The sequence below is a fragment of the Aedes albopictus genome, chromosome 3 (genome assembly GCF_035046485.1).
Source record: "Aedes albopictus strain Foshan chromosome 3, AalbF5, whole genome shotgun sequence".
In the NCBI taxonomy this organism is placed as follows: Eukaryota; Metazoa; Arthropoda; class Insecta; order Diptera; family Culicidae; genus Aedes; species Aedes albopictus.
This window is the reverse complement of record NC_085138.1, coordinates 83729738-83754737: the sequence shown is the minus strand read 5'-3', so window position 1 is coordinate 83754737 and position 25000 is coordinate 83729738. Positions and strand designations below refer to the sequence as shown.

Below are 25000 nucleotides of genomic sequence, written 5' to 3'. Positions count from 1 at the left end.
AGGGCATCATGACATCAGTTTAGCTTGATAATTTCACCAAGTACAATACCAAGTACCGTAAAATGGGGTAACTTTGATAGTTTTTCAGCGAATTTTCTCAATATTTGTACATGTAACAATATTTCCCCAAGTTTTATATTTTTAAAACAAGTACTGGGGTATCAGTTATCAATTGCAATTAAAAGATTCGATAATCTGAAATATTTTGGATAACTTTTGGTTTTTCATATAACCGAAAATCAGATTTTCATTTTGGGGTAACTTTGATAATGCCCTAAAAACACATCAAATCTATAAAAATAATCACAGATTGAAATCTTAGGAGTATGAACATGATGAGAGAAGGCTTGTGGAATATATTGGATAGAATTTTTATATCAGAACATTGATTTTTTATTAAATTCTACATATAAAAATGAGTTTGTGGAGTATTAAGTGCAAAACACAATAAATTAAGCTATCAAAAATCATTATCTTTGTAATAATAAATGCTTAACGGTACATCAACATATGATTACATGCTATTCATGGTTAGTTTTCTTTTTTTGAGTAGTTTTTTAATGTTTTATTAACAAATTTTGAACAACACATATTTATCTACATGAAATTACAAGGGCATTGCATACTTTTAGGCGTTTATCAATGTATGGAGATTAATATCCCAATTTACAAAATAGCTTCCATTTCATAAAAACACACTTCGTTAAGAGATTCAAGGCCAGATTTGGAATCCACTATGATGAATCTATCGAGAATAAGAGTCCATTTATTGAAAAAATAGTTTTAACGAAGTCGTATAGCAGATTGTTTGAAGGGGTTGGTAAATGACAAAAATATCAACAATATTTAATTTTTGTCCAAAAAGTTGTATATAAACTAGATTTTAATGAAAATTCGTCTAAGATGAACTTTCATATGTATAGAATTGATATACGTTTACCTTTTTCTTAACTGGTTCAAGGAATCATAGTTATAAGATAAATTACACAATGCCTGCCGTACTATCAAAGTTACCCGCATTATCAAAGATACCCCGTTTTACGGTACTCGGAAACGCAGTTTCACGAAAACTGGACAGTTACATATCAGAAGATTCGATTGCTGAATATGTTATAGTGGAGTCAGCAGTGGTCAGCATGCTGCAATTCTGCTTAGACAGGATGGTTGGATAAATACTTCGTCACCAATGGAGATGTCTCAGTACAATACAATTTTGTTTGGCGACATGGGGTTAAACTATTCCAGTAGATATCGTTTGTGCAGCGTTACAGCCCAGGAATGAATCTGAAGCTCACCGCAACACTGACACTGGAAAAACTGGTTCAGGGGCAATGAAATCGCGCGATGCTCCAATGCGACAATAGCTAGCATCAGTCAATTCATTTTCAGCGATGAAAGACCTCAATTCTAAGTAGTGCGGGCGGTAATGCTGCAGCATGGAACTCGACATAATGTGGAGCGGTACAAACAGAAGCTAATGCATCAGACCCGCCTCTTTCGGAAGAAAAACCCGTCTGGGAGAACCGGAGTGCGCGGAAATGGAACTGCTGAAGCGTTATCAAGATACAGTAGACGTCCGATAACTGCAACATAGTTACATTTTGCTTAGCGAATGAAATTCGATAACTGCAACGGCTTACAGATGTCAACAAGTTGTCAATTGACATATTATAACCGTGACTAGCGTGACCGTGATCCAACTGTTCATTTGGGCTAACATGCCGCACCATTTTGACGGTTGGCGGTGCGATAACTGCAAATTTGTTGCACTTATCGGACTTGCAGTAAAAAAGCATTGCAGTTAAACCGTTTGCACCGACCGAACGTCTACTGTCTACATAAGTTCTATCAGAAGTTCAAATGATTCGTGCCGCAAGCCGAAATGTGTAGGGATAATACCCAACTAACATTTTCAGCGCTATAAGCTTCAGTCATTTGCTTTCTGTTGTGTAACCATCGAGTAAAAGCAGTCAACGCTGAATAAAAGGAAAGCTAGTCAAATATAAAGCATAAGCTAATACACGACTGCAAAACAAGCACCATCCAGCTACCAAACTCGGTTTTCAGAAATCCATTGCTTGTCACTGGGGCTGCCTTTACTCCACTCTATTCCAACTCCGGGAGATTTCCCGGAAGATTTGAAAACTTGAACACATCGAATAGCAGTCCCCACTAACAAAACAGCTGCTACTATACAGTACAATTCGTTATACTGACAAATCCCCAAACCAGCAGCGCTTTAAAGGCCGTTATGCGATTTCATTACGGCTAGAAGCTGTAATAAAGAAACTGTTGGCATACCAACACGGCATGTCGGATGTAAACATTATTGTCAAAACAAACTTTAAGCGGAATATATAGCTACTACACAAATTCTTTACAGCTATCCATCTCTGTGCTGTGAAATTATTTGGGTTGCTTTTATTGCACTTTAATTCAATGCCGGAAGATTTTCCGGAAGATGTTCAAATCGAGTAAGAGTCCCAGCCACTACAACAGCTGCTTTCATACAGTACGTTTTGTAATGTTGCCAAAACACAAAACAGCAGCGCTTCGTAGCCGTTTAAAGAACACTCTTTCAGCTAGAAGCTGTGAAGAAGAATCTGTTGGCGCAATCACACAGCTTGTTCAATGTAAACATTATTACGTTTGACGTTTCACAAGCTTTTGCAGCAAGATGAAGTTGGGTAAGGTTTCTTGTGGCACATTTATGAAGCCTTGTCTGGAGTAAAACAAAACGGGCTATTTTCTATGTTATTTATATATAGCAGTGTGGCAGCGAGGACATCATCGGGACCAGTGGATACGGAGATCGGGAGTTCGATTCCAAATAGCGGCAAGTACTTTAATTATTCAATTTTAAAAGTAATAATTCCAGTTACACATGTATTGCGTCACGGTATCCATAACCTAATTATATTTAATCGTTTAATTTGGGGATGCCGTATAACTATTATTTAACAACTGCGAAAAGGCTGAAAAAGCGCCTTCTCAAGATGTTATTCAGTTAGTGGTTACATAGGAGCCGAGAAAAGAGCTATGACTTGGTGGCATAGAAGCTTCTCGCACAGCATATACATGCTGATTAAGTTCGCCAGATTCATTGGTATAGGGCTTGCATAGAAGCTTCCATCTATATGTAAAACACAGTAACTCAGCATCAAGCCGTATTGAGGACGCTTTGTTGACGTTTACATTCACAATAAATGTTAGTTGGGTAGGCCATATGAATAAAGTTGAGTAAATACTGTTTACTAAATCTATGTGAAGCCGTGGAGCAAATCTCTGTGAAACTTCACAGAGATCTGAGTAAAGAGTATTTACTCAACTTTATTCATATGGCCTAATGAAGGGAGCCTCCTGATGTGAGAAGATAGAACGATGGAATCAGCACTTCTACGAGCACCTGAATGTCGATAAAAATGTAGGTACAGGGGTCCAAGGCAGCAAACGACAACGTTGATGTAGCAGAGAACTAGAACGCATTAACTCCCACACTGAGTATAAGTAAGGATGCCATCCAATGAGAGTACATTACAGGGAGAGATGTCCATATCCTCAATGTAACAAAGACAAAAGGAAAATACACCACTGACGCTGTTGATCTCAACAGAAACCTGACTCTTTTTTGTGATGAGAGGACTTTTGAATTCTTTCCAGCGAATGAGCAAAAAATCACCCCAGTAAGATTTTTGCGCCAAAATTACCCCATTGCCACCCTGGTTTTGATTCGATGACTGCTGGATCAAAACACGGAAACCTGGAAAATGTTGAAAGGAATCCGGAAGTATCTGTGGGAAAAAATCAGAAAGGAATACCAAGACAAATAACGTGGAAAATATGGAAGGAATCTTGGGAGACATTCCAAAAGGTGTTTACAAAGAAGTTCCCAAAAGAAATGCTGACGGAATTTTCGAAAAAATAAACCTTGCAGCGGAATGTCTAGATTGATTTAACCTTCAAGGTTCATCCACGTCCACATGGAATTGACAACATCTTATCGGAATCGTCGGCTTGCCGGAAATATCTGCTAGTTCTAGGAGCCTTTCTTGTGTTACTCTAGTACGAATATCCAGATTTCTACTTGATTTAATTTGCTATTTTTTAATAATCATTCAAAGGAATTTTCAACGTCTTCACGGTACCACAAGCTACCAGTAAGAACCAGCAGCATTACAGCAATGTATTAGTTAGAAGCTTAGTTGTGCAGCTCCGGGGAGTGTAAGGCAGATGTACTCTGTCTCTTCCACGTATCGCTTACAAAGTGCTGTCCCAGATCATCTTCCGTCGTCTATCACGTAAAGTTAATGAGTTCGTGGGAAGTTATCAAGTCGGTTACATCGACGGCCGGTCGACAGCAGGCCAGAAATGCTACCAAACCAAAAATGCTAAATACCAAATCTCAATGCATCACCTGTTCTTCGAGTTCAAGGCGGCATAGTTTGTCCGGACTAAAATGGATTATATCATGAAAATAATATTTGATATATCGAGTGAAGAACTAAAACACTCCCTCATGTACAAACAGCGGATGAACTATATAGCATATACAGATCTATTGCAACTGACCTCGAGAGCACATCGCTCATGTCGAACCAATTCTCGTAGTCGGAAATGGTAACGACCCGCTTGGACGAGATGGGACCACCCTTCATGCCCAGCACCAGCTTCAGGCGGGATCCGTTGACGAGCGGGATATCCTTCATCTCCATGGTGTCGCTCAGCTCCTTGTGGTTGTACAGCAAATGCTGCTGGTTGACCGGTATTCCTGCAGAAATGGAAGACAAAAATAGAAAGGATTTGTTCAATGGTGGAAAGGTGTATCAGTTCGATTGTTTTGCGAATGGATCGGAAAAAATAGAAATTGGATCTACAATCTGGGTGCATTCTATAACAAGCAAAAGATTATAAATAGTGTGCCACTGAATGGTGACGTATTTTCCTCAAATGAATATATGTTAGTGTCTTCCGTTGCGACTTTCTTTCTATTATTTCTATCCCACATATCTTTAAGCCCACACAGTTAGAAAAAATCACCGACTTCGGTAATGTTTTACCGAAATCTCAATCGTTAAGTTTGTTTTACAGGAAAAAATCGGTAAAGGTAGCAACTTTCACCGAAGTTCGTTAGAGTTTGACAGATAAACGATAACATTTTACCGAAATTTGTTATTTTTTTACAGAATTTCGTTAAAAATCCATTACCGAACGTTCAGCGGTTGAGATTTCGGTAAAAATTACCGAACGCGATTAGCTGTGCAGGCAGGAACTGAAGAGTGATACTAATAAAAATCTGATCGAGTCGAACCATATGTTTGAGCATTTATTTATATTTGATCAAATATTATTGGTATACGGTCAATACATATGATAGGGTATTGGTTTCCTTATTAAGCATCTGGCTCCCATTTTCATCCTATGAAAAACGAACGATTCAAGCGCTGTTTGTTTTGTTTCTCATTTTTATATTTTTTGTTAGAAGTGAGCACCCATGAAAACAGAAAGAACGGAATCAATCGGTGCCGTAATCGCTTATTTTCGAATAGCATGAATATGGGAGCGTGAGATTACTGATGGCACACACTGATGGTTATACTTCGCCTTAGAATTTCATCAAATCCCATGTAACTGTGGAAACATAACAAACACGATTTTGATCTGCATTGAGAAAATAAGACAAAAATTGTCTACCTTTAGGCGTTTAATGTGGGTCATTCAGTAATTTACTAAACTTGAAGTATTTTAACCTTTCAGTACTCGCGCCAATTTTTGTAACGCGAGCAGTCGCGCGTTGTACTTTGTACAACACCCATACTTTCTGAAATATCTAAGGATACTGATTGTTTAGAGGAGGAATGTCTTTGGCAAAGTTGTTGTAAATTTCATGGGCTACTTGATGCTGACGAAGTTGATTCGTAATACGTCCACTAGGCGGCGCTAGAGAGCAATATCATGTTTTATCTTATATCTCAGGATCCTGATGTCTTAGAAAGATGGTGTCTTCGGCAAAGTTGTTTGGTAAGTCAACGGCTTACAGATTATTGGCCGTTTAATTGGAAATTCAACCACTAGGCGGCGCTAGTGAGCAAATAAACTTTATATTCTATGTATCTTGGGATCCTGATTACTTAGAAAGATGGTGTCTTTGACAAAGTTGTTTGGTAGGTCAAGGACTTACGGATGATTCGCAGTTTAATTTGAAATTTCATCACTTGGCGGCGCTAGTGAGCACGTTAATATTATATATTATGTATCTCTGGACCCTTATTACTTAGAAAGATAGTGTCTTCGGCAAAGAAGTTTGGTATATCAAGGGCTTATAGATAAGTGACAGTTGCGCTAGTGAGCATGTAAATATTTAATCTCATGTAGCTCAGGATCCCGATTAAAAAGACACGGGACACCGTCTTCAGCCAGAGGCTGTACAGACTGAACAGAACTTAACACTAGATCATGGACACGACATACATTACATGCACCAGTGGGCATGGTGCGGTTACACGCTTGGTAACGCTAACCGAACGGCCACGAAGCTCCACTTTATTCAGAAAGATGGTGTCTTCGGCAAAGTTGTTTGGTAGATCAAAGACCAAATGGAGGAAAAAGTTACCTCTCGTGCCGACCTTCTAAAAGATCGAAAACTTACAGATAGTTGTCCGTTTGAATCGTAAATTTCACCACTAGATAACGCTAGTGAACTTAAAAAAATGTATATGCAATAGTTCTCAGGATCCTGGTTACTAGAAGAGAGATGGCGGTTTCGGCAAAGTTATCAAATAGGTGCATTTGGTTGATGGGTCGTTGAAATCAATATTTCGCCAGTAAAAGTGGTGCTAATGAGTCTGCAAATTTTATATCTTATATATCCCCGAGTCTGATTACCTGGGAAGTTGATATCTTTGGCAAGGTTGGTTGGTAGATCAAGGGCTTTTAGTTGATTGACCATTTGATTCGTGCTTCTGCAACCAGAAGACGCTAGTTGTAAATTTGCAAAAGCATGTACGTGTTATTATCCATCTAGAAAAAAAATCAACGAGCTGTAAATTTTTATACTTCCGAAAGTTTTCAAAATTAAAAAATTACAAAACTAGTTGACTATAATTTGTTTAAATTTACACTTGATTGATTAATTTTACATGAAGTTAAAGCGCTTAGTAAAATATTCAATATCTGACCGTCGTACTTCAATATACTCTATCTTAAGGTTGTCAATGTCACGGGATAAGTACATCCATCCTTTATCCATCAAACAACAATTTCGAAGACATCATCTTTCTAAGTAATCAGGATCTTGAGAAATAGGTGCTCCTGCCCAAATGGTCCCAGACCCTATATGAGGTATAAAATGGGAATGCTCACTAGCCCCACCTGAATGTGAAATTGCACGTCGTATTTGTCTTCATCAGTTAGTGTTTGATCTACTAAACAACTTTTCAGAAGACACCATCTTTCTAAGTAATCAGGGTCCTGAGACACATGAGTTATAAAATTTGAATACCCACTAGCGCCACCTAGATGTGGAGGTTCAAATCATACGGCTCTCCATCAGTTAGTGTTCGATCTACTAAAAAACTTTGCTGAAGACATCATCTTTCTAAGTAATCAGGATCTCGAGATATATGAGTTATAATATTTGAGTACTCACTTGCGCCACCTGGATGTGGAATTCCACATCATACTTGTCTTCATCAGTTAGTGTTTGATCTACCAAACAACTTTTCAGAAGACACCATCTAAGTAATCAGGGTCCTGAGATGTATGAGTTATAAAATTTCAATGCCCACTAGCGCCACCTAGATGTGGAGTTTCAAACCAAACGGCTCTCCATCAGTTAGTGTTTAACCAACCAAACAACTTAGCCGAAGACACCATCTTTCTAAGTACTCAGGATCCTGAGTTATATGGGATATAAAAAATACATGCTCACTAGCGCCGCCTATCGGTTGAAATCTGAATTTCTCAGATCACCTCGCGAAGGCCCTTGACATCCCAAGTAAGTTTGCCAAAGACACCATATTTCTAGATCATTTAGATTTTGAAATACATTAATTCACATCACGATTCACATTCAACTGTCTATCTTATCTTAAATATAGTACGTTCTTCATATTGCGATTTTCAATTTTTCGCATTATAAGGAGTTATACTGTTTTCAAAAAAGGTCTTATAACATCCCAAATAAGATTCCTGTAGAATACATTTGGGGTTGACATCGATAGAAAAGATGGTTTCAAAGTAATGGTCGATAATTCTAATGTGTTGTACAAAGTACAACAGCGCGATTAACGGAAGGTTAAAAAACTTATTCAGATTCAGCATCATCAATTTTAGCTTGTACAATAATTTTCCAATCTTAGAAATTTCATCCCGGCTCAAATCGGACCATTTAACCAGTTTTACAAAATGTATCAGTATCTTGTAATAATCCGTTTACGAAACTTCATACAGGTCCACTCAGTAAATGTTTGAAAATATTTGTTTAGAATCATACGCATTATACTTGATTTTAATGAAAAGAATTGAAGAAAAGTGTCTACATTCCCCCAGATTACGGTACACAAGATTAAACTAGCAAGTGTTTAAGGAATATATTTCTGTAACCTTAATTCGAATTAATAATCTAGCACTTTTACGATGGTAAAAGTTTTCCTTTTTGCCGGTGTCGAACAGTGTGAAGACTGCGAGTAAATTATAAATAACAATATGGGCCAAACCAAGACGCATATTGTTTTGATTCCTTTACGTACGGCGACCAACGGTGGACGGAACCGGTCGAGAGAATGCTGATGATGGGGTTGCAAAAATATATATACTAGCAAACCAAAGTGAGAGTTGCCTTGAGGAGGGTTGCTAAATAATAATGGCGACAACAATGGACGGCAGTCAGGGCAGTTGAACAGTTGGTCAATAAAGACGAGACGGCGACGCACGGCGAAGACACAGTGCACAATCATCGTCGGTCGGCGCCTAATTTGTTTTTCGGTGACTTGGGGCGGTGGCTAGGTACCTGAATCTAGCCGAGATTCTTCTCAACTGGTCGTTTGTTTTCAATTTTTGTGGTCGTGGCCGTATGTCGTGTTTATTGTAAGTTGTTGTTTATCTTGACATTCAATAGCTGAAAGGAGAAGATTTCTACAATATTATTGTCGTCTTCATAGGTCGAAGAAATTCCAAAAAACTTTCTTTTTGTCTTTCTAGAATTTTTCTAGCCAGATTTTAAAAAGCTTTGGCACTAGGCTTCGGATAGAACCAGGCGGCTGTCATCTGAATACTACCCCACAGGAAAAAAGTGAGCCAACATCTCTGAACCCCACTGCGTGCTGAACCCCAAACAAATAATCATTTCAGGACCAACAATTGAAAAAGGCAAAATATGTTTCCCAACAAAGTATATCATTTTCCAAATACTAGGGCAATCGTAACAAAAAGCTATTTTGTTAGTTGATATATGTTACTCTAAATAAAAACGTGTGTGAATTAGCTCGTAATTGGAGTCCTGAAGAAGAGATAAAAAAAAAATGTTACTCGTAAATCACGCTCAATTCGAATGTTTGCCCTGAAACTGATGCTGACTTCAAAAACATGGACGAATCGCAACCGGCTGGATAGAACAGAACATAATCCTTCTAATTCACCAAACATGCACGGATGATGTGGCATCCAAGAAGACTCTGTTGCGAACTGGTTGCGGTAGAAAGCCGTATAATAGACCAAAACCTGCATTTAAGTAGCACTAAATACGCATATACGGCTGATTTTTATTGAATGACCTGCTGTAAAGGCTTGAGCTTGATTGAACGCCCGTAGTTGCTACTCCAGTATCGCCAGATCAGCTACACTGACACAAGGAATCAATGAGATATTTGAAGGGGACTAGCAGGCATCTTCAGTGTGTGAGTGTTGGTGATCTGCTATATTTAGGCTATAATGGCGCCTACCACGTCAGGTTGCAGGTCAATGTGTGGAAGAGGAAGTGAGTGATCAAGTGATGATTACAATCGTTTGTATCCACAAACCGAATATACCTTTGCGTCTGCATAAACTCATGCGGATGTCGAAGTGTTGTTGGGAAATGATAATTCTTGGTAGAAGTTTCACGCACTTGTGCGAGGATGCCAGACGTGATGATAGTAGGCCTGTCCACCTTTTCAAAAATGTTCTCTGATTCTCAAGTCCACCGCCATATTTTGATTGGCATCCTAAAAGAAGTAACTGGTCAAAATTTCAGCCAAATCCATTGAAATTAAGAGGTGCATCAAATCAATTTTGTGTTTTTCGACTATTTTTGTACTTCAAAAAATCATAAATGCGCTAAAACTTGTCAAAACTTAATTCTGTCGGCAGAAATTGAAAGCTATACTTGTTTGTTACAACTTCTCCGACCAACGTGTGCCCATAAAATTTAAGAAAACATGTGTAATTATCACATTTGTGATCAGAAAAACCTTAAAAAGTTGATTTCTTGATAGATTTCGTTGAGGAACACCCTAATATACGTAATAAGTTTGATATTTTAGAACGGCATCATATTCTCTCATGTTTTTTGGTTATTTGCTTTTTTGACACCAATGCTGTAGGAGTTGAGCAAAAAATATTAAAATTCGGGAAAGCCAAATGTGGCCTAAAAACTAGCTTTTTGGAGGCAATCACGCTGTGGCGCGAAATTGTACTGAACGTAGTAGCTTTGCTTCCTTGTAGTTTGCCTTGGCTACCTCCTACTACGGGTGATAACAAACAAGCGTGATGACAGGTGTTGGCTATCATATCAGTGCTGACGCGATGCCACTTTTTGCGCGCCAAAGCGTGATTGCACCCGAAAAGCTAGTTTTTAGGCCACATTTGGCTTTCACGAATTTTAGTAATTTTTGATCAACTCCTACAGCATTGGTGTCAAAGAAGCAAATAACTAGAAAACATTGGAGAATATGATGCCGTTTGAAAAATCCAACTTATTACGTATATGTATGAGGGTGTTCCAGAACATAATCTACCAAAAAATCAACTTCTTAAGGTTGTTCTGATTACAAATGTGATAATTACACATGTTTCCTTCAATTTTATTGGCACACGTTGTTCAGAGAAGTTGTAGCAAACCTGTATAGCTTTCAATTTCTGCCGAAAGAATTAAGTTTTGACAATTTTTTGTGTAGTTATGATTTTTTGAAGATCAAAAATAGTCGAAACACATAAAATTGATTTGATGCACCTCTTAATTTCAATAGATTTGGCTGAAATTTTGACCAGTTACTTCTTTTAGGATGCCAATTATGGGGGTGGACTTGAGAATCATAGAACATTTTTGAAAAGGTGGACAGGCCTATGATAGATGTTATGTCAAGATTACTGCGAAGATGATGCGGCACAGTTCGCTTGGTTGTATGACTTGTAGGCGTTTTATATGATAGATTGGCACTGTGCTGTGAAATTTACGTTGGAAGGTAGGGAAACAGCCTTTTCATCCGTTTCTGATTCTTATTAACATAACTGACACAAACTGCGGCATACAAATGTCAGATATCATACCAAGACAAGGTGTTGATCGGTTACCCAGGTATTGGAGTTAACTTATTTTGGTATTTTGTAGGTATGTATTGATAAAATATCTCAACGAATTATTGGTTTGGTGTTTAGGACTGTGTGAGGTATTATTCAATTATGGGAAAACCAGGATTACACACTTCTAACAGAATGTCGAGATCGGCTGTGGGAATCTCGGTTAAAGTTCATTTATTGAAATCTCAGCTAAACGCTTGACGTTTTATGTTTGATGATAGCGGCACACATGGGTGCTGCTATGAATAAAATTGACTTTTTGCTGGTATCTCAGTTAAATTGCGATTGCTAGGCGCTCGGCTGTGCGAATCTCGGCAAAAGAATGGAAATTAGCCACGCTCAACTGATTGTGTATAGAAAAATCGCCGATTATTATTTAGGTATTGCCATAGCTGACGTCATTATTAAAGTGTTATGCACAGAATACACACCATTTTAGGTATTTTACCTCTTATGCAAGGCTTCTTAATACCGCATTCAGGTTGTAGCTATTCGGTTTTCCATACCTGAGTTCGGTATTCTTCAGCTATTTTCTTTTGCTTGGGATACACACTCCCGATCAAAAGTTTGGGGTCACCCCCTCAAAAACATGTCATTTTTTTAGGCCCATATCTTCACCAATTTGCGTCCAATTTCAAAACCCTAGGTCTCATTCAAAAGATAATAAGTCAAAGAAACTTTGAACATGATTAAAAGAAACTTATTCAAAAAAAAATTATATCTAAACTTAACCCAAAGTTGCCAAATTTTCTAAAAAATGAATAAAAATTTACGGCAGTGTCGCTGGAAATTGGGTCGATCAAATTTAAAGATGAGAGCGGTAATATAACCTGTTTTCTATTAGCTTTCAACTGCTTTTTACAGAACTTAGCTAAAAAATCTAGAAAAAAGTTATTAAGTAAATTAACTCTTCATATCATCGACCAAAAGTTTGGGATCACCCCTCAAAATGATGTATCGGCCAAAAGTTTGGGGTCACTATGTATCGTAAAACATGGAAAAGTGATTTGTTGATATCTTTGTCATCTTTCATTCAATTTTAATTCTGCTTGGCTTATTTGAAACAAAATGAATGATACTTACTGCATAGACATTGCACCACACATATTTGTTGAAATTTACATACTTAAACTTAACGTAAAGTTGCCTCATTTTTTGAAGTGTGGTGAAATGTGTTAACTTTACATAACATTTTTATATACAAAAATCGTTAAATACGTTAAGTTAAAGACATCAAACGTAAATTTAGTTAATTATCTTTAAAATGAGCCAAAAAGAATTAAAATTAAACTATAGATGACTAAGATATCACCAAATCACTTTTCCATGTTTTACGAAAGTGACCCAAAACTTTTGGCTGATACATCATATTGAGGGGTGACCCCAAACTTTTGGTCGATGACATGAAGATTTAATTTACTTAATAACTTTTTTTCTAGATTGTTTAGCTAAGTTCTGGAAAAAGCAGTTGAAAGCTAATAGAAAATGGGTTATATTACCGCTCTCATCTTTAAATTTGGTCGACACAATTTCCAGCGACACTGCCGTAAGTTTTTATTATTTTTTTTAGAAAATTTGGCAACTTTGGGTTAAGTTTACAAGCAAATTTTTTTGAAAAAGTTCTTTTTTAATCATGTTCAAAGTTTGTTTGACTTATTATCTTTTGGATGAGACCTAGGGTTTTGAAATCGGACGCAAATTGGCGGAGACATGGGCCTAAAAAATGACATGTTTTTGAGGGAGTGACCCCAAACTTTTGATCGGGAGCGTACATAGAAGAGAGGAACAGAGATAGAGTAGATAGAAAATTGAAAAGTAGGAGGAAACGGACGAGCCAGGGATTCCAGGACCTTCTGCACATGAATAAGAAACGATAAATAGCCACTAGACTACCAAGATCGTCACATTTAATGACCTGCTGTAAAGGCGCATTGTGACTTGGAACTTGAATATTGATTGCTTATTGGTTACTTGGGACTTGAATAAATTCTTGATGCTGTAAGGTTTTAGTTCATATGCTCATTAAACAATGTTGAGAACAGGCTTTGTCCCAGTTGAGACGATACGACAAGAAAAAGAAAAAGTACTTCCCCATATTTATCGCCCTTTCCCCCAATTGAATTTAAATTTCTTGAACGGGCGCACACTCGGTGCCATCATTACAGTTTATTCGACCATCCAGTCAATGTCATTATCGGAATGTTATGTCTCTGGCTACAACAGTTGCCCTTCAGTCCTGTCGTGTTAGTCTTCTGTTTTCAACTGTTTGCTCAAAACTGAATGAACAAACATCCCGAAGCGATAGCAACAAGTCACCGGTCGGTCACAGCCGGGAATGAATGCTGTGTATCAGCGACAGAACCCGTTGTTGTAGGAAACAATCACTAGGTACAAACGGACATCAACTCTGGCTGATGGAATTCGAATGCAGGCAGGCAGTAGGTGCCGGATCATTATCGCCTGAACGCGTCTGCTCCCCGACGCACCTTGATAAGGGAGAACGTTATGTTTCTGTTTCCGATAAATAGCAACGTGTACCTACCGTAGCTAATTCGGACGGTGCGGTGCGCGGTACAGGAAGGTATCATCGCTGCGCTTTGCTTGTGGGACGTCAAGGTCGTTCGATGGCGCGTGTTTCGAATTCTACTCTGTGTGCTGGTGAAATCGAGCGTCCTATTTTCGAATTGTTAATGTGGTTGAATTTCGACTATCGCCGTGCAGTGTCGTTCCACTATGACTTACGTTGCTGTGTTTGAATCCGATGAGGGATTCATAGAATCTGAGAACATATCTCTTAAAGAATTAAGTAATACAGTGGAGTTTGAAAATATGTATATTTATTGGTAATCATCATGAATTATTTTCGAAAAGAAGCAATATTGAGATGGCATTAGAAGCTTCTCGTCAAAGCAGTGCCACACATAGTCGACACAAAACACTTCAAAAGAAGCTTGAAATTGTGTACTAGAAATTCGTTTGTATTCAACAATAAGCAAAGATAATTATTATTTTAGTATAAATAGACCATTCGCGTGAAAATTGTGTATGTACTCTACGGCTTTTTTCCCATTTATTGAACAAATTTTCTCAAAGAACCCATATGTTCAGAAGGCTCTAGCTATTGGTGATTTGATGTTGCATGAAGAAGAAGAAGAATGATGGTGTTTTGAAAAAATCCTATCCCTATAACACAGGGGAAGTTTTTAAAATGCCTCTATAAAATCTAAAACAAAATCTAATTAAAAACGGTTTGATGTACGGTGTTAGACTTTGGACGGACTACATATTGAACGTATAAATTTAAATTTACCATTTCTTTCTTGATAAGGTACTTAATTTGTAGTTCGTTCAAAGTCTAACACCGTACTTCAAACCGTTTTTAATTAGATTTTGTTTTTGATTTAATAGAGGCATTTTAAAAACTTCCCCTGTGTTATAGGGATAGGATTTTTTCAAAACACCATCATTCTTCTTCTTCTTCTTCTTCTTCATGCAACATCAAATCACCAATTGAAAAACAATGAAAAACCTGCGAAGTAAGGAGCGGATCTGGTGTGATGGTTAAATCCTGTGACTATCACGCCGAGGACCTGGGATCGAATCCCACTCCCGACATACTCACAAAATGTACATAAAAGTTCTTCCTTCGGAAGGGAAGTAAACCGTGGGTCCCGACCCGAGATGAACTAGCCTTAGGGCTAAAAATCTCGTTAATATAAATAAAATTAAAAAAAAACCTGCAAAGTAGCACTTTAACCCTCAAAGCCTCAGGACAAACTGTTTTATTTTAAAACGGCTGATACTCAAGAATTGTACTGTACAACATAATGGCTAGTTTCCACTTCGTACGTACTGTGCAAAAAGATAGGACAAGTAATGATCAAGTAATGATTCCGCTTCAAAATTACTTGAGCGGTTCGCAGATGGCAAGTAAGGAAAAAAGTGTAACACCAGTAACGCTTCCCGTGCAAATCAAATGAAGCTGTCACTTTTCCGCGCGGAAAAATAGTCCGTGTTATTATTCCGTAAGGAAAAGTGACATTTCTCCCCATATAGATCAGTTGTCTAAATTACTTGCGGAAAAAGGAGGAATTTTACTTGAGCGCTCTACGTGGGATCTGGAAACTTAGCTTAAGCGGTTTCCACTACACGCTCCCGTCAGAATACCCATTTTTTCATTGCTATCTCTGTCGCTCTTCAAGAGGCTCCATTTAAAAATACCCATTTACAAGTTGGGCCGCCTAACTTGAAAATGGGTATTTTTAAATGGAGCCTCTTGAAGAGCGACAGAGATAGCATGAGCATGAGCATGAGCATAGATGACCGCACAATTCGTAGTTGCTACTCCGTGATTGACCAGAGCAATCGAAATTGCACAAGGAACCAATGAATAGGGCTTGGGACTAGCTTATTATTCTCAATGTACACAGGTCGAGAGCTCTCAACTTTAATAAGGTCAATAACGGCGCCGGCCACGTCCTTACGGTCATCGAGGATGGAAGGGAATGTTAGTAAGACAAACGTTGTTAAAAAGACCGCGAATCGCTGCATCTCCACGTTTGTCTCAGGAAGGAATTTTTTGTTAGTAGGGTAAGGTACATTGTCAGTCCGGGAGTCACCTATGGTTGGTGATATGATTTGACAATGGATCAATATACACAAACCGCCGTTAACAACCGACCATTTTCGACGCAAGAACTAGCCAAAAAGAAAATTCTATCGCGCGTCTCCACTCCACTAGGGAGCAGAAACCTTTAGTCTATTCCACACAGAAATACACTGAACGCGACTCACTTGTCGGCGCCCGGATTTTTTTATCGACCGGCGAACCCGAAGTAACATTTTTCACTCCTTTGTGTAAATGCAAAAATGAAAGAAAATATTTATTATCAACTAAAAGTGTATTGGAAACTAGCGCCGAAGGGAAGCGAAAAATTCGGAACCGACTCGAACCACGGCGCGCGCACACTCGTCCCGTCGTCGAAGCCCCGCAGAGAGAAGAGAAAAAAAATCGCAAAAATCTAGCAAAGCCAGCGCGCGAAGCTTTGCTGCTGCCGAACTACCGCACACTACTGACTGCTTGGCGTCCCGTCGTCGGAGCCCCGCAGAGAAAATAAAATCGCAAAAATCTAGCAAAGCGAACGCGCGAAACTTTGCTGCTGCCAAACTACCGCACACTACTGACTGCTTGGCGTCCCGTCGTCGGAGCCCCGCAGAGGGAAGAGGAAAATAAAATCGCAAAAATCTAGCAAAGCGAGCGCGCGAAACTTTGCTGCTGCCGAACTACCGCACACTACTGACTGCTTGGCGTCCCGTCGTCGGAGCCCCGCAGAGAAAATAAAATCGCAAAAATCTAGCAAAGCGAGCGCGCGAAACTTTGCTGCTGCCGAACTACCGCACACTACTCTCTTGAAGAGCGACAGAGATAGCAATGAAAAAATGGGTATTCTGACGGGAGCATGTATGATCGATGGGAAGAGCTGTACTTCATGTAAGGGTAGTTGTCATACCGGGAGTTTACGTTTATACATGTTCTGGCATCGGAAACAAGTGTTCCTTTCAAGGATGTTTACGATCATCTGGCAATCATTTGACTCATTTGTCTATAACTCAGTTCAGAAGCCTAATATTAAAATGTGATGTTTGACAAACTTGTAGATTATTGTTTTTCCTACAATTATCACCACATGGGACGCAACAAAAGTCCCATTTTCCTGAAGGAGTACCAGCCAGCAAACAAATTACAATCAGACTGACTTCTGAAGACCAACAACTACAAGGCTTACATTCCGCGTAGCATTGTCTCGGTATGCGGAGTTGTGGCAAGACTTCACACCGACATGGACTTGGATGAGATCGACGAAACTATCAGCAGTGACAATCCTATTCTTGCGATCTACCGGTTGCACCGAGACGAAGCAGGAAACTATATTCCAACGAACGCTGATTCTCATTGTGTATCGCGTTAGCAAGTTTCCGACTGAAGTTCTGCTGTTTTACTCAGCATTTATGCGGCCATTCATCAGCAAACCAGTTCTTTGGTTGAACAGCTTGCGATGCAACCCAAAACGGAGGATTGTCGGTCGAAAAAGAGATGCGAGAACTGCTCGCTGCAGCACGATGGTGTGGACAGAGCACTGCGAAGTGTCTCTACTGCAGAAACGACAACGACCACAGGACATCCGGCCAAAACTTCCTTGAACGAACCCACCCGAAAAACCAAGACCATCATGACGAAGACAACTTTCTCGTATCGTATATGGAAGCGAAAGCATAACACCCAGTCTTCAGGCAAAACCGGTACGAGTTCTTTTTTACTTCAACCTTTGATTGTATAGCTGTTCCTTCCTAAATAGCATTCCAAAAGCAATTAGAATAAGAGTATAGCAATTAGAATAGGAGTAAGTTTTTTTTAAGTGATTACGGCGGTAGCAACACTGTGCTTATGTTCTACACCGCACCCTTTCCCTACATTTGCTTCTAGGAGCCTCTATTCTTGTTTCAACACAGAGAAGTACGTAGGCGTGTGTGGCCCAAGTCGACACTGTTTTGGCCTGCGTTGAACAAAAATAGTTTTAATAAAAGTTTCCCCTTTTTTTCTTTTTGTCAATTGGTTTTTTGTAGTATGGTCCATGTATTTAGTTAGGTTCTTGTCAATTTGTCAGTTATTCGAAGTAGATCTCCAAGGTAATAGTCAATTAAGTCATTCTGATCTGTTCTATCATAGCAGCTTTAGTCTTTGCTTTAGTGAAGTGTAGTTTTATTGGAAATATGCTGAAAGTCGCTATTAAAAAGAGACGTCTGAAACTGTGTCCTGCTAGTTGTTCCGTCATGCACATACGACATGTCTTAACCCTTATGTGGCCGGCAGGGTACCCGGGTACCCAGCACCCATTTAAAATACACGGTGTAGAAAAAAGCAAAAAGTTTGCCGGCCACATAACGGTTAATAATGCCTAGGAGATTAACGAAAACACGTGTGTTCGGGCAGATGTCCATTGCGTAGAAAGTCAAGGAAAATAGGTTTCTTTATTGTCAGTTGTTATGTAAGCCTCACTTGAAGCACTTCCCGTGAGAACCCTGTCATCTGTACACCAACTAATCCGTATTTTCGTACACAGCTAAATACTGTACTGTCAACCGGCGAAAAGCCTATGGGTAAATATTAAAAAATGAATAATAATGCTGTCGGCCACTATTTTAATCTAGTCCCAACTGCAAGCTTTATTCCAATCTTAGCGTCAATTGTCTTCTAGATACTTCTAGATAGATTCATCGAATCAGTCACCCGTATGTTAAAATATAGTCGATTCTGTGTCAAATTGTTTTCTTAATTTCGCTAATCGTTTTCTACTTCTCTGTGTTCATCTCTTGTGGCCTTAAATTTTCATCGGTCCAAAACCCACAGAAACATGTAACTGAACTTCTGATATTTTTCTGTTGGTATCATAACACCATCTAAGAGATAAACAAAAATACGTCAAGTTGGTCAGTTGATTGTAATAAAACAAAAATTGCTTGTCAACTATTATGTATTCATCCCCCTACAAATACTATGAAAAATATTCAAATTCGTTCAATTGTCCTATCGGTCCTACCTCGATAAACTCTGTCATTTTCTCATGCGTGGCCAAGAAATGTCAACCTAGTCATACAAAAGTAACGTTGTTCAGTTAATAAAAAGCAGTCAGTTTTTTTTTTGTCCAAAATGTCACGTCAAACGCATTGACGTCAACAATGCGTTTAAGTGTTCGCAAGTTAGCTTCGAATCTATCAGCACAACTAAGTGCTGCAAATCTCCTTCCCACTATTAATTTTTCGGTTGATTTTAATTGCTTTATTTAAAGAAAATATCTCGCGTTACATTTGAAAAGGGCCTATCCTTAAAATGTCAACAAATCGATTTTGATACCATTCCATAGCATCCCCCAACAGTAACTTATTGTGCAAACATCACCCGCATAATCGTAAACCTAATCAGAATAAACCCCATCTTCAAAACGGCCAATCACTGCTTTTTTCCCAATCATTCATAAGCCCGTGCTCCAAATGGGCCAGTAACGGTAAAATTTTGTTTACATTGGTAGGCCTTCTCGTTTAAAGGGCCAACAACCGAAAATTTTCCAAAAGGCTCCTGGCCCGAGCGCCGAGAGAGAGAATTCTCTCTCTCTCAAAATGGGCCGAGCCTTGATTCGATGTCAACAACAGACTCCCTCGGGTGGCCAACCCACGCTAAGAAAATTTTAGAAAGACTCACAATAAGGCCTACACCAGGTGAAACTTTCTAAATTAGCTTAACATGTTTATCGATATTTTTTCATACTTTTTTGATAATTTTTAATGCAATCTTGATTATTGATGCACAGATACATTCAATCTTGTGTCATTAGAACGGAAAGCATGTTGAAAAATTCTCAAACTGTGAAATACGAATAGGAAATGTGATGGAAAACGTTTGCATCGATTTTTCTCAATGTTTACTGTTGCCGCTGGCAGCACTGCCTGCACGGCGTGCGGTAGAGAAGATGGAGCAATGACGGGAGCTGTCACCTGCATACGATTGTCAGCAATTAATTGTAGACGAAATGTAGTGAGAGTATGAAGTAGCTATGGCAACCTAATTCTCTATTGTGTCTTAAAGCCTATTAAATTTGTTACTCTACTTAAATGCGGCAACATTTACGTTCTAGGTATAGGTCCTTTTCAAATGTAACGCGAGATATAACCAAGTACCTAACATTGTAAAAATTCGAAAAAGCGACTATGACATAATATATTACTAATCAAAATCAAGCGAGAAACGTAGGAAAGAAAGCCCAAACAATATTTTTTAAGTCAGTTGGCTGTAAAAGGTTAAAATAACCTGTCACAAATCCTATAATACTTTTATTTGTAACGATTTGTAACTAATAATATTAGGATTTGTAACGATCATCAAAATCTTCTCAAATCCAACCGACTTGGAACTATTGCTTGGGAATAGACTCTAAAGAGCCCCTGCGGTTCCTCCGTGTTTATCGAGCATGTCTGATGCATACGATCAGCCATACTCCATCTGCAGCAGCCGGTTCGTGATGAACCGTTGGAGGCGCATTAAAGTGTTAAAAAGGTGATATGTTTCACTAAAGAACACTACATTACAATAATCAAAATGAAACTCCTTCACTTTAATACCGTCAACCCCTGCGAACTTGGCCAGGGAATTAGAATAGGAGTAAGTTTTAATATGATAACTTTCAGTATGCAATCTACGAATTACTCCGTTACCACGCAACGCAACGCAAAAGGTTCCCTGAAAAAATGTACACAATTAAGTGATTATAGGAGTGAAAAGATGCTAGATTTTCCTACTATATACTCACAAATTTTTCTTGATATCACTTTTCTAACTATTGGAAATCGCGGGTTGAGTGGAAGGCGTAATTCCATTTTATGTCACACGAAACAAAACCAAGAATTACGCCTTCCACACTTGGTGATTTTGTTTACGAAAGTGAAAGGCCAAACTGAAATCAAAACGTAAACACGGCGAAATTCTGTAAAAAAAAACAAGTCTAATAGTAAAAGACGATTCTGAAATTGATATCGATTCAAGGCGCATAGTTTTGGGCGTATTTAGCATTATTGGGTATCGATTCGGGCGTAATAAAATAAATGCAATTTTTAGTGCAAAATTTACCAAATTCATACTGTATCCTTAGAAAATCAAGAAAATGTGTCAGAACTGGGTCATTTAAACTTGTTTATGTTGAATTTCTCTGAATTAATTCTAAATAGGAATTGAAATTGTATCAGCGAAATTCGGTTGTTGTTTTCGCATTGTTATTGTTTTTAAAGACACTACACCGTCTTCAACCAGAGGTTGAACAGACTGAACAAGCACTAACATTAGGCAACGGACAACACACATAACACCCAGTAGCCCAGTGGAGAATTTTCCGTTTGACGAAAAGTTTTCCCCGACTGGAGCGGGAATCGAACCAGCACTCCGAGGCTTTCGAAACGTCTAGACGACCGGCGCCGCTAGCCGCACGGCCACGTCTATTTTAGTTGGACTAAAGAAAGGCGCAAATTACAGTTTCAGTATCTGGACCGACTCTTTCAGGAATGCCACACTTCTTAAAATGATCAATCTCTCGGAAAATGATTTCGATATCTTAACAAAGAAGGATATTTTTTCTTCTTTCCTGAAGGCATTCCTTTACGATTATCTTCTGAGATTCCTCTAGGAAGTTCCTCCAATGATACTTTTTGGAAATCTCAAAAAATAAAACGTCCAGAAATTTATTCTGGAATTCCTCTAGGTTATCTCGTATCACTTGGCCATCTTTTGGAACTCGATGAAAATTTTTCGAGGAAACAGTTTCCGGCCTCTAGAATTTCTTCAGGAGTTCTCTAGCGGACTAACCCAGATTACTCTTTTTAAATATCTTCTGATGTTTCATCTGGGATTCGTTCAGGAGTTCCTGATGGAATTCATTAAGATTCGTTTAGAAAATCGTACTCAGTTATAATAAGGACATCTTTCTGAAATTTATCCAAGAGTTGCTGTTGAGATTCACCAAGACTTTCCATCCGTAATTTATACAGGAGCTCATTCTTCCAAGATTATTTTCTGAAATCCCTTCCAAAATTATTTCTGATATTTCTCCAGGAGTTCTTTCCGGGGTTTCTTTAGGATTTCATCAGAGGTTCTTGGAAGAGTTTCTTCTGGTAATTTTCTTCTGAGACTCATCCAAAAAATTCTCCAAGAGTTTTTTGTAGCATTTATTTCTTCTGCAAATTTGATTTTGAATACTTCTAAAAGATTTTGCTGGATTTTATCTTTATTCATGTTTGAAAATTCTTCAGGTTGTCTTACTACTTTTCCTCCAAGAGTTCCTTCTGGGCATCCTCTGGGTGTAATTCTTGAAATCCTCTATGAGTTGCGTCTAGGAGTTCTTGCTTATGGGAATCCTCCAGGAGTGCCTTCTGCAAATCATCCAGAATTCCCTACTGGAATCCCTCCGAGTGTTACTTACAGAAATCTTCCGGGAATTATTTCAGGGAGTGCTCCAGAAGTTCCATCTGAAAATTCTCAAGGAGTTCCTTCAGGAGGTCCATCTAGAAATCCCACAGGAGTTCTTTCAAAAAGTCTTCCAAGAGTTTCTTGTGGGGAACCATCAGGGTTGATGGGATTCCTTTAGGAGTTTCTTCTGGGTAACTTTCAAAAGTTCCTGGAGCAAGCTATTCTGAGATTGAACTCCTGGATGCCAGCATAAACTCCTGTTTCCTAAAGGAACTAATTCCTAGCAAACTGAACTCCTGAATTCCCCAAAGGAATCGGGAGGAATCCAAAGAAGACATATGTACAAGTTGGACTCCCTAGCAGGAGTTACTAAAAAATCCAAGGTTGTATTTTTGGAGTAATCGAAGTTCCTGAAAAAGGAATACCCAGATGAACATCCTGGAGAACACCTCGGGAAGAACACCTACAATAAGCTAAAGAAATGAACAAAATGATTGATTATCAGGGGTGATTTTTTCCGAGTCACGGATAATCAAGTCCGAGCTATGATGGTTCTATATGCTATTTTTGATGGTAAGCTACTTCTATTGCAACACAAAAATTAATTGGTTGAATTTTTTTAAGGACCAAAAAAATGTGTAAAAAGTTGAGCTAAGAGCTGAAATAAAAAGTGTTGTAAGCTACTGTGGCGCATACGACGGTTATGTCATCATGGGTGGATACTTCTAATTCATTCATAGATGCATTGCCTCAAGATTAATGTATCACTATAAATAGTTCCTGAAGGAATGCCTAAAGAAACGCCTGAAGGAATCCCAACCAGAAATTCATGAATGTATTCCCAGATGGCATTTCTAGAGGAATCCATAGAAGAAATTCGTAGAGGAATTTCCCAGATGTAATTCTTAAAGAAACTTCTAAATAGAATTCCCAGATAGATTTTTTGGAGGAACCCCCCAAAATCGTTTATTTGTACAGCGAAAATGTTCGTTTTATAAAAGGAACCTATCTGCACCTATTTATTGACATGTTTCATTATTGAATGAATGCAAACAGATCTAAAAGGCTGAATTTCTAGTTTCATTGTAGATTCAAAGACTCACTTTGAAGGCATGTACTGCCTATGATCGCATATCAGTCCCATATTTGTTTTGCTTCCTATTCATATTTCCTGTTCATGCTCCCTCGTCAGATCAACGCTGGAATACGGATCAGCAGTCTGGAGTCCTAACTACAATAACGGCACTGAGCGAATCGAATCAGTTCAACGTCGATTTATCCGTTACGCGCTCCGTAGGCTACCATGGAGGGACCCGCTTCGCCTTCCGAGTTACGAGAGGCGGTGTCAGTTGATTGATTTGCAACCTCTGCGTGTATGAAGGGATGTTTGTAGAGCCTTGACCGTGGTCGATACTCTTCAAGGGCGAATAGATTGTTGTGATTCTATATTACGACAAGTGAACATCAATGTTCAACCACGGCTGCTGCGGAACAGCTCGATGCTGAGGCTTCCACTTTGCCGTAACAATTACGGGATAGAAGTGCTCTACTAGGTTTGCATGCAACGTATTTTCAACCGTGTGGCATCAGTCTTTGACTTCCATCTGACAAGGAACGTACTAAAGCGAAGGTTCACTGACTTTTTCAATAACTTGACATAATTTTAAGTAGGAAATATTGTACACATGTGATTCGTAATGTAATTTCTGTTTGTGATTTGTGACATTTTTAAATAGTTTTAAGTTTTTAATATCATTGGGACTACAGAAAGTCTGTTGATGTAAACACAAATAAATAGATAGAGACAGTTATGCGATCATAGGTAGTGCACAACCTTGTGTAGGGTATGTGTACCATCAGTAACCTCGCGCTCCCGAATTCATCCTATTCGAAAACAAGCGATTACGGCACCGATTGATTCCGTTCTTTTTGTTTCCATGCGTACTCACTTTACAATTACAATTACAATTACTTCTAATAAAAAATACAAAAATAAGAAACATAACAAACAACGCTTTAATCCTTTATTTTTCGTAGGATGTAAATGGGAGCCACATGCTTAAGGGAACCAATATCCTATATAAATCAACAAAAGTTCAGCATTTTCAAGACAACAGCCACGCGAACTTACCTTCATACTTCTGGATCTTGGACTTGATGTAGCCGACCGTGTCCCGATCGCCAACGGTCACCTCAAACTCGGACCCGGTTAGGGTTTCCACGATAATCTCGTACGACGGGGTCCACATCTTCCACATCTACTAGTAGCCGTTCGCACCAGCTGATCAGACACACCAACCACCACGAAGACAGTAAGCAATCACCGAACCACAATAATATTCACACAATCACAAAGGGAACTTTTGCACTCGGCGTGATTTCAGCGGTGCGCTGCATACGCCGCCGACGCCACACAGGAACGAGATGATGAAATAGTGA

At 38.8% G+C, this 25000-nt stretch overlaps 2 protein-coding genes across 5 annotated transcripts in view; both read right to left on the bottom strand.

Moving 5' to 3' along the window:
* The window catches only part of LOC115269552 (polyubiquitin-C), a 54360-nt gene that overhangs the window by 5289 nt on the left and 24071 nt on the right, over positions 1 to 25000 (bottom strand). The window lies entirely within an intron of this gene.
* Positions 1 to 25000, bottom strand: part of LOC134291547 (uncharacterized) — a gene marked incomplete at its 5' end in the record, with an annotated part of 384123 nt that extends 359123 nt beyond the window's left edge. Inside the window, 2 exon segments of the mRNA XM_062859463.1 lie at positions 4570 to 4768; positions 24693 to 25000. Coding sequence (XP_062715447.1) covers positions 4570 to 4768; positions 24693 to 24819 — 326 coding nt within the window.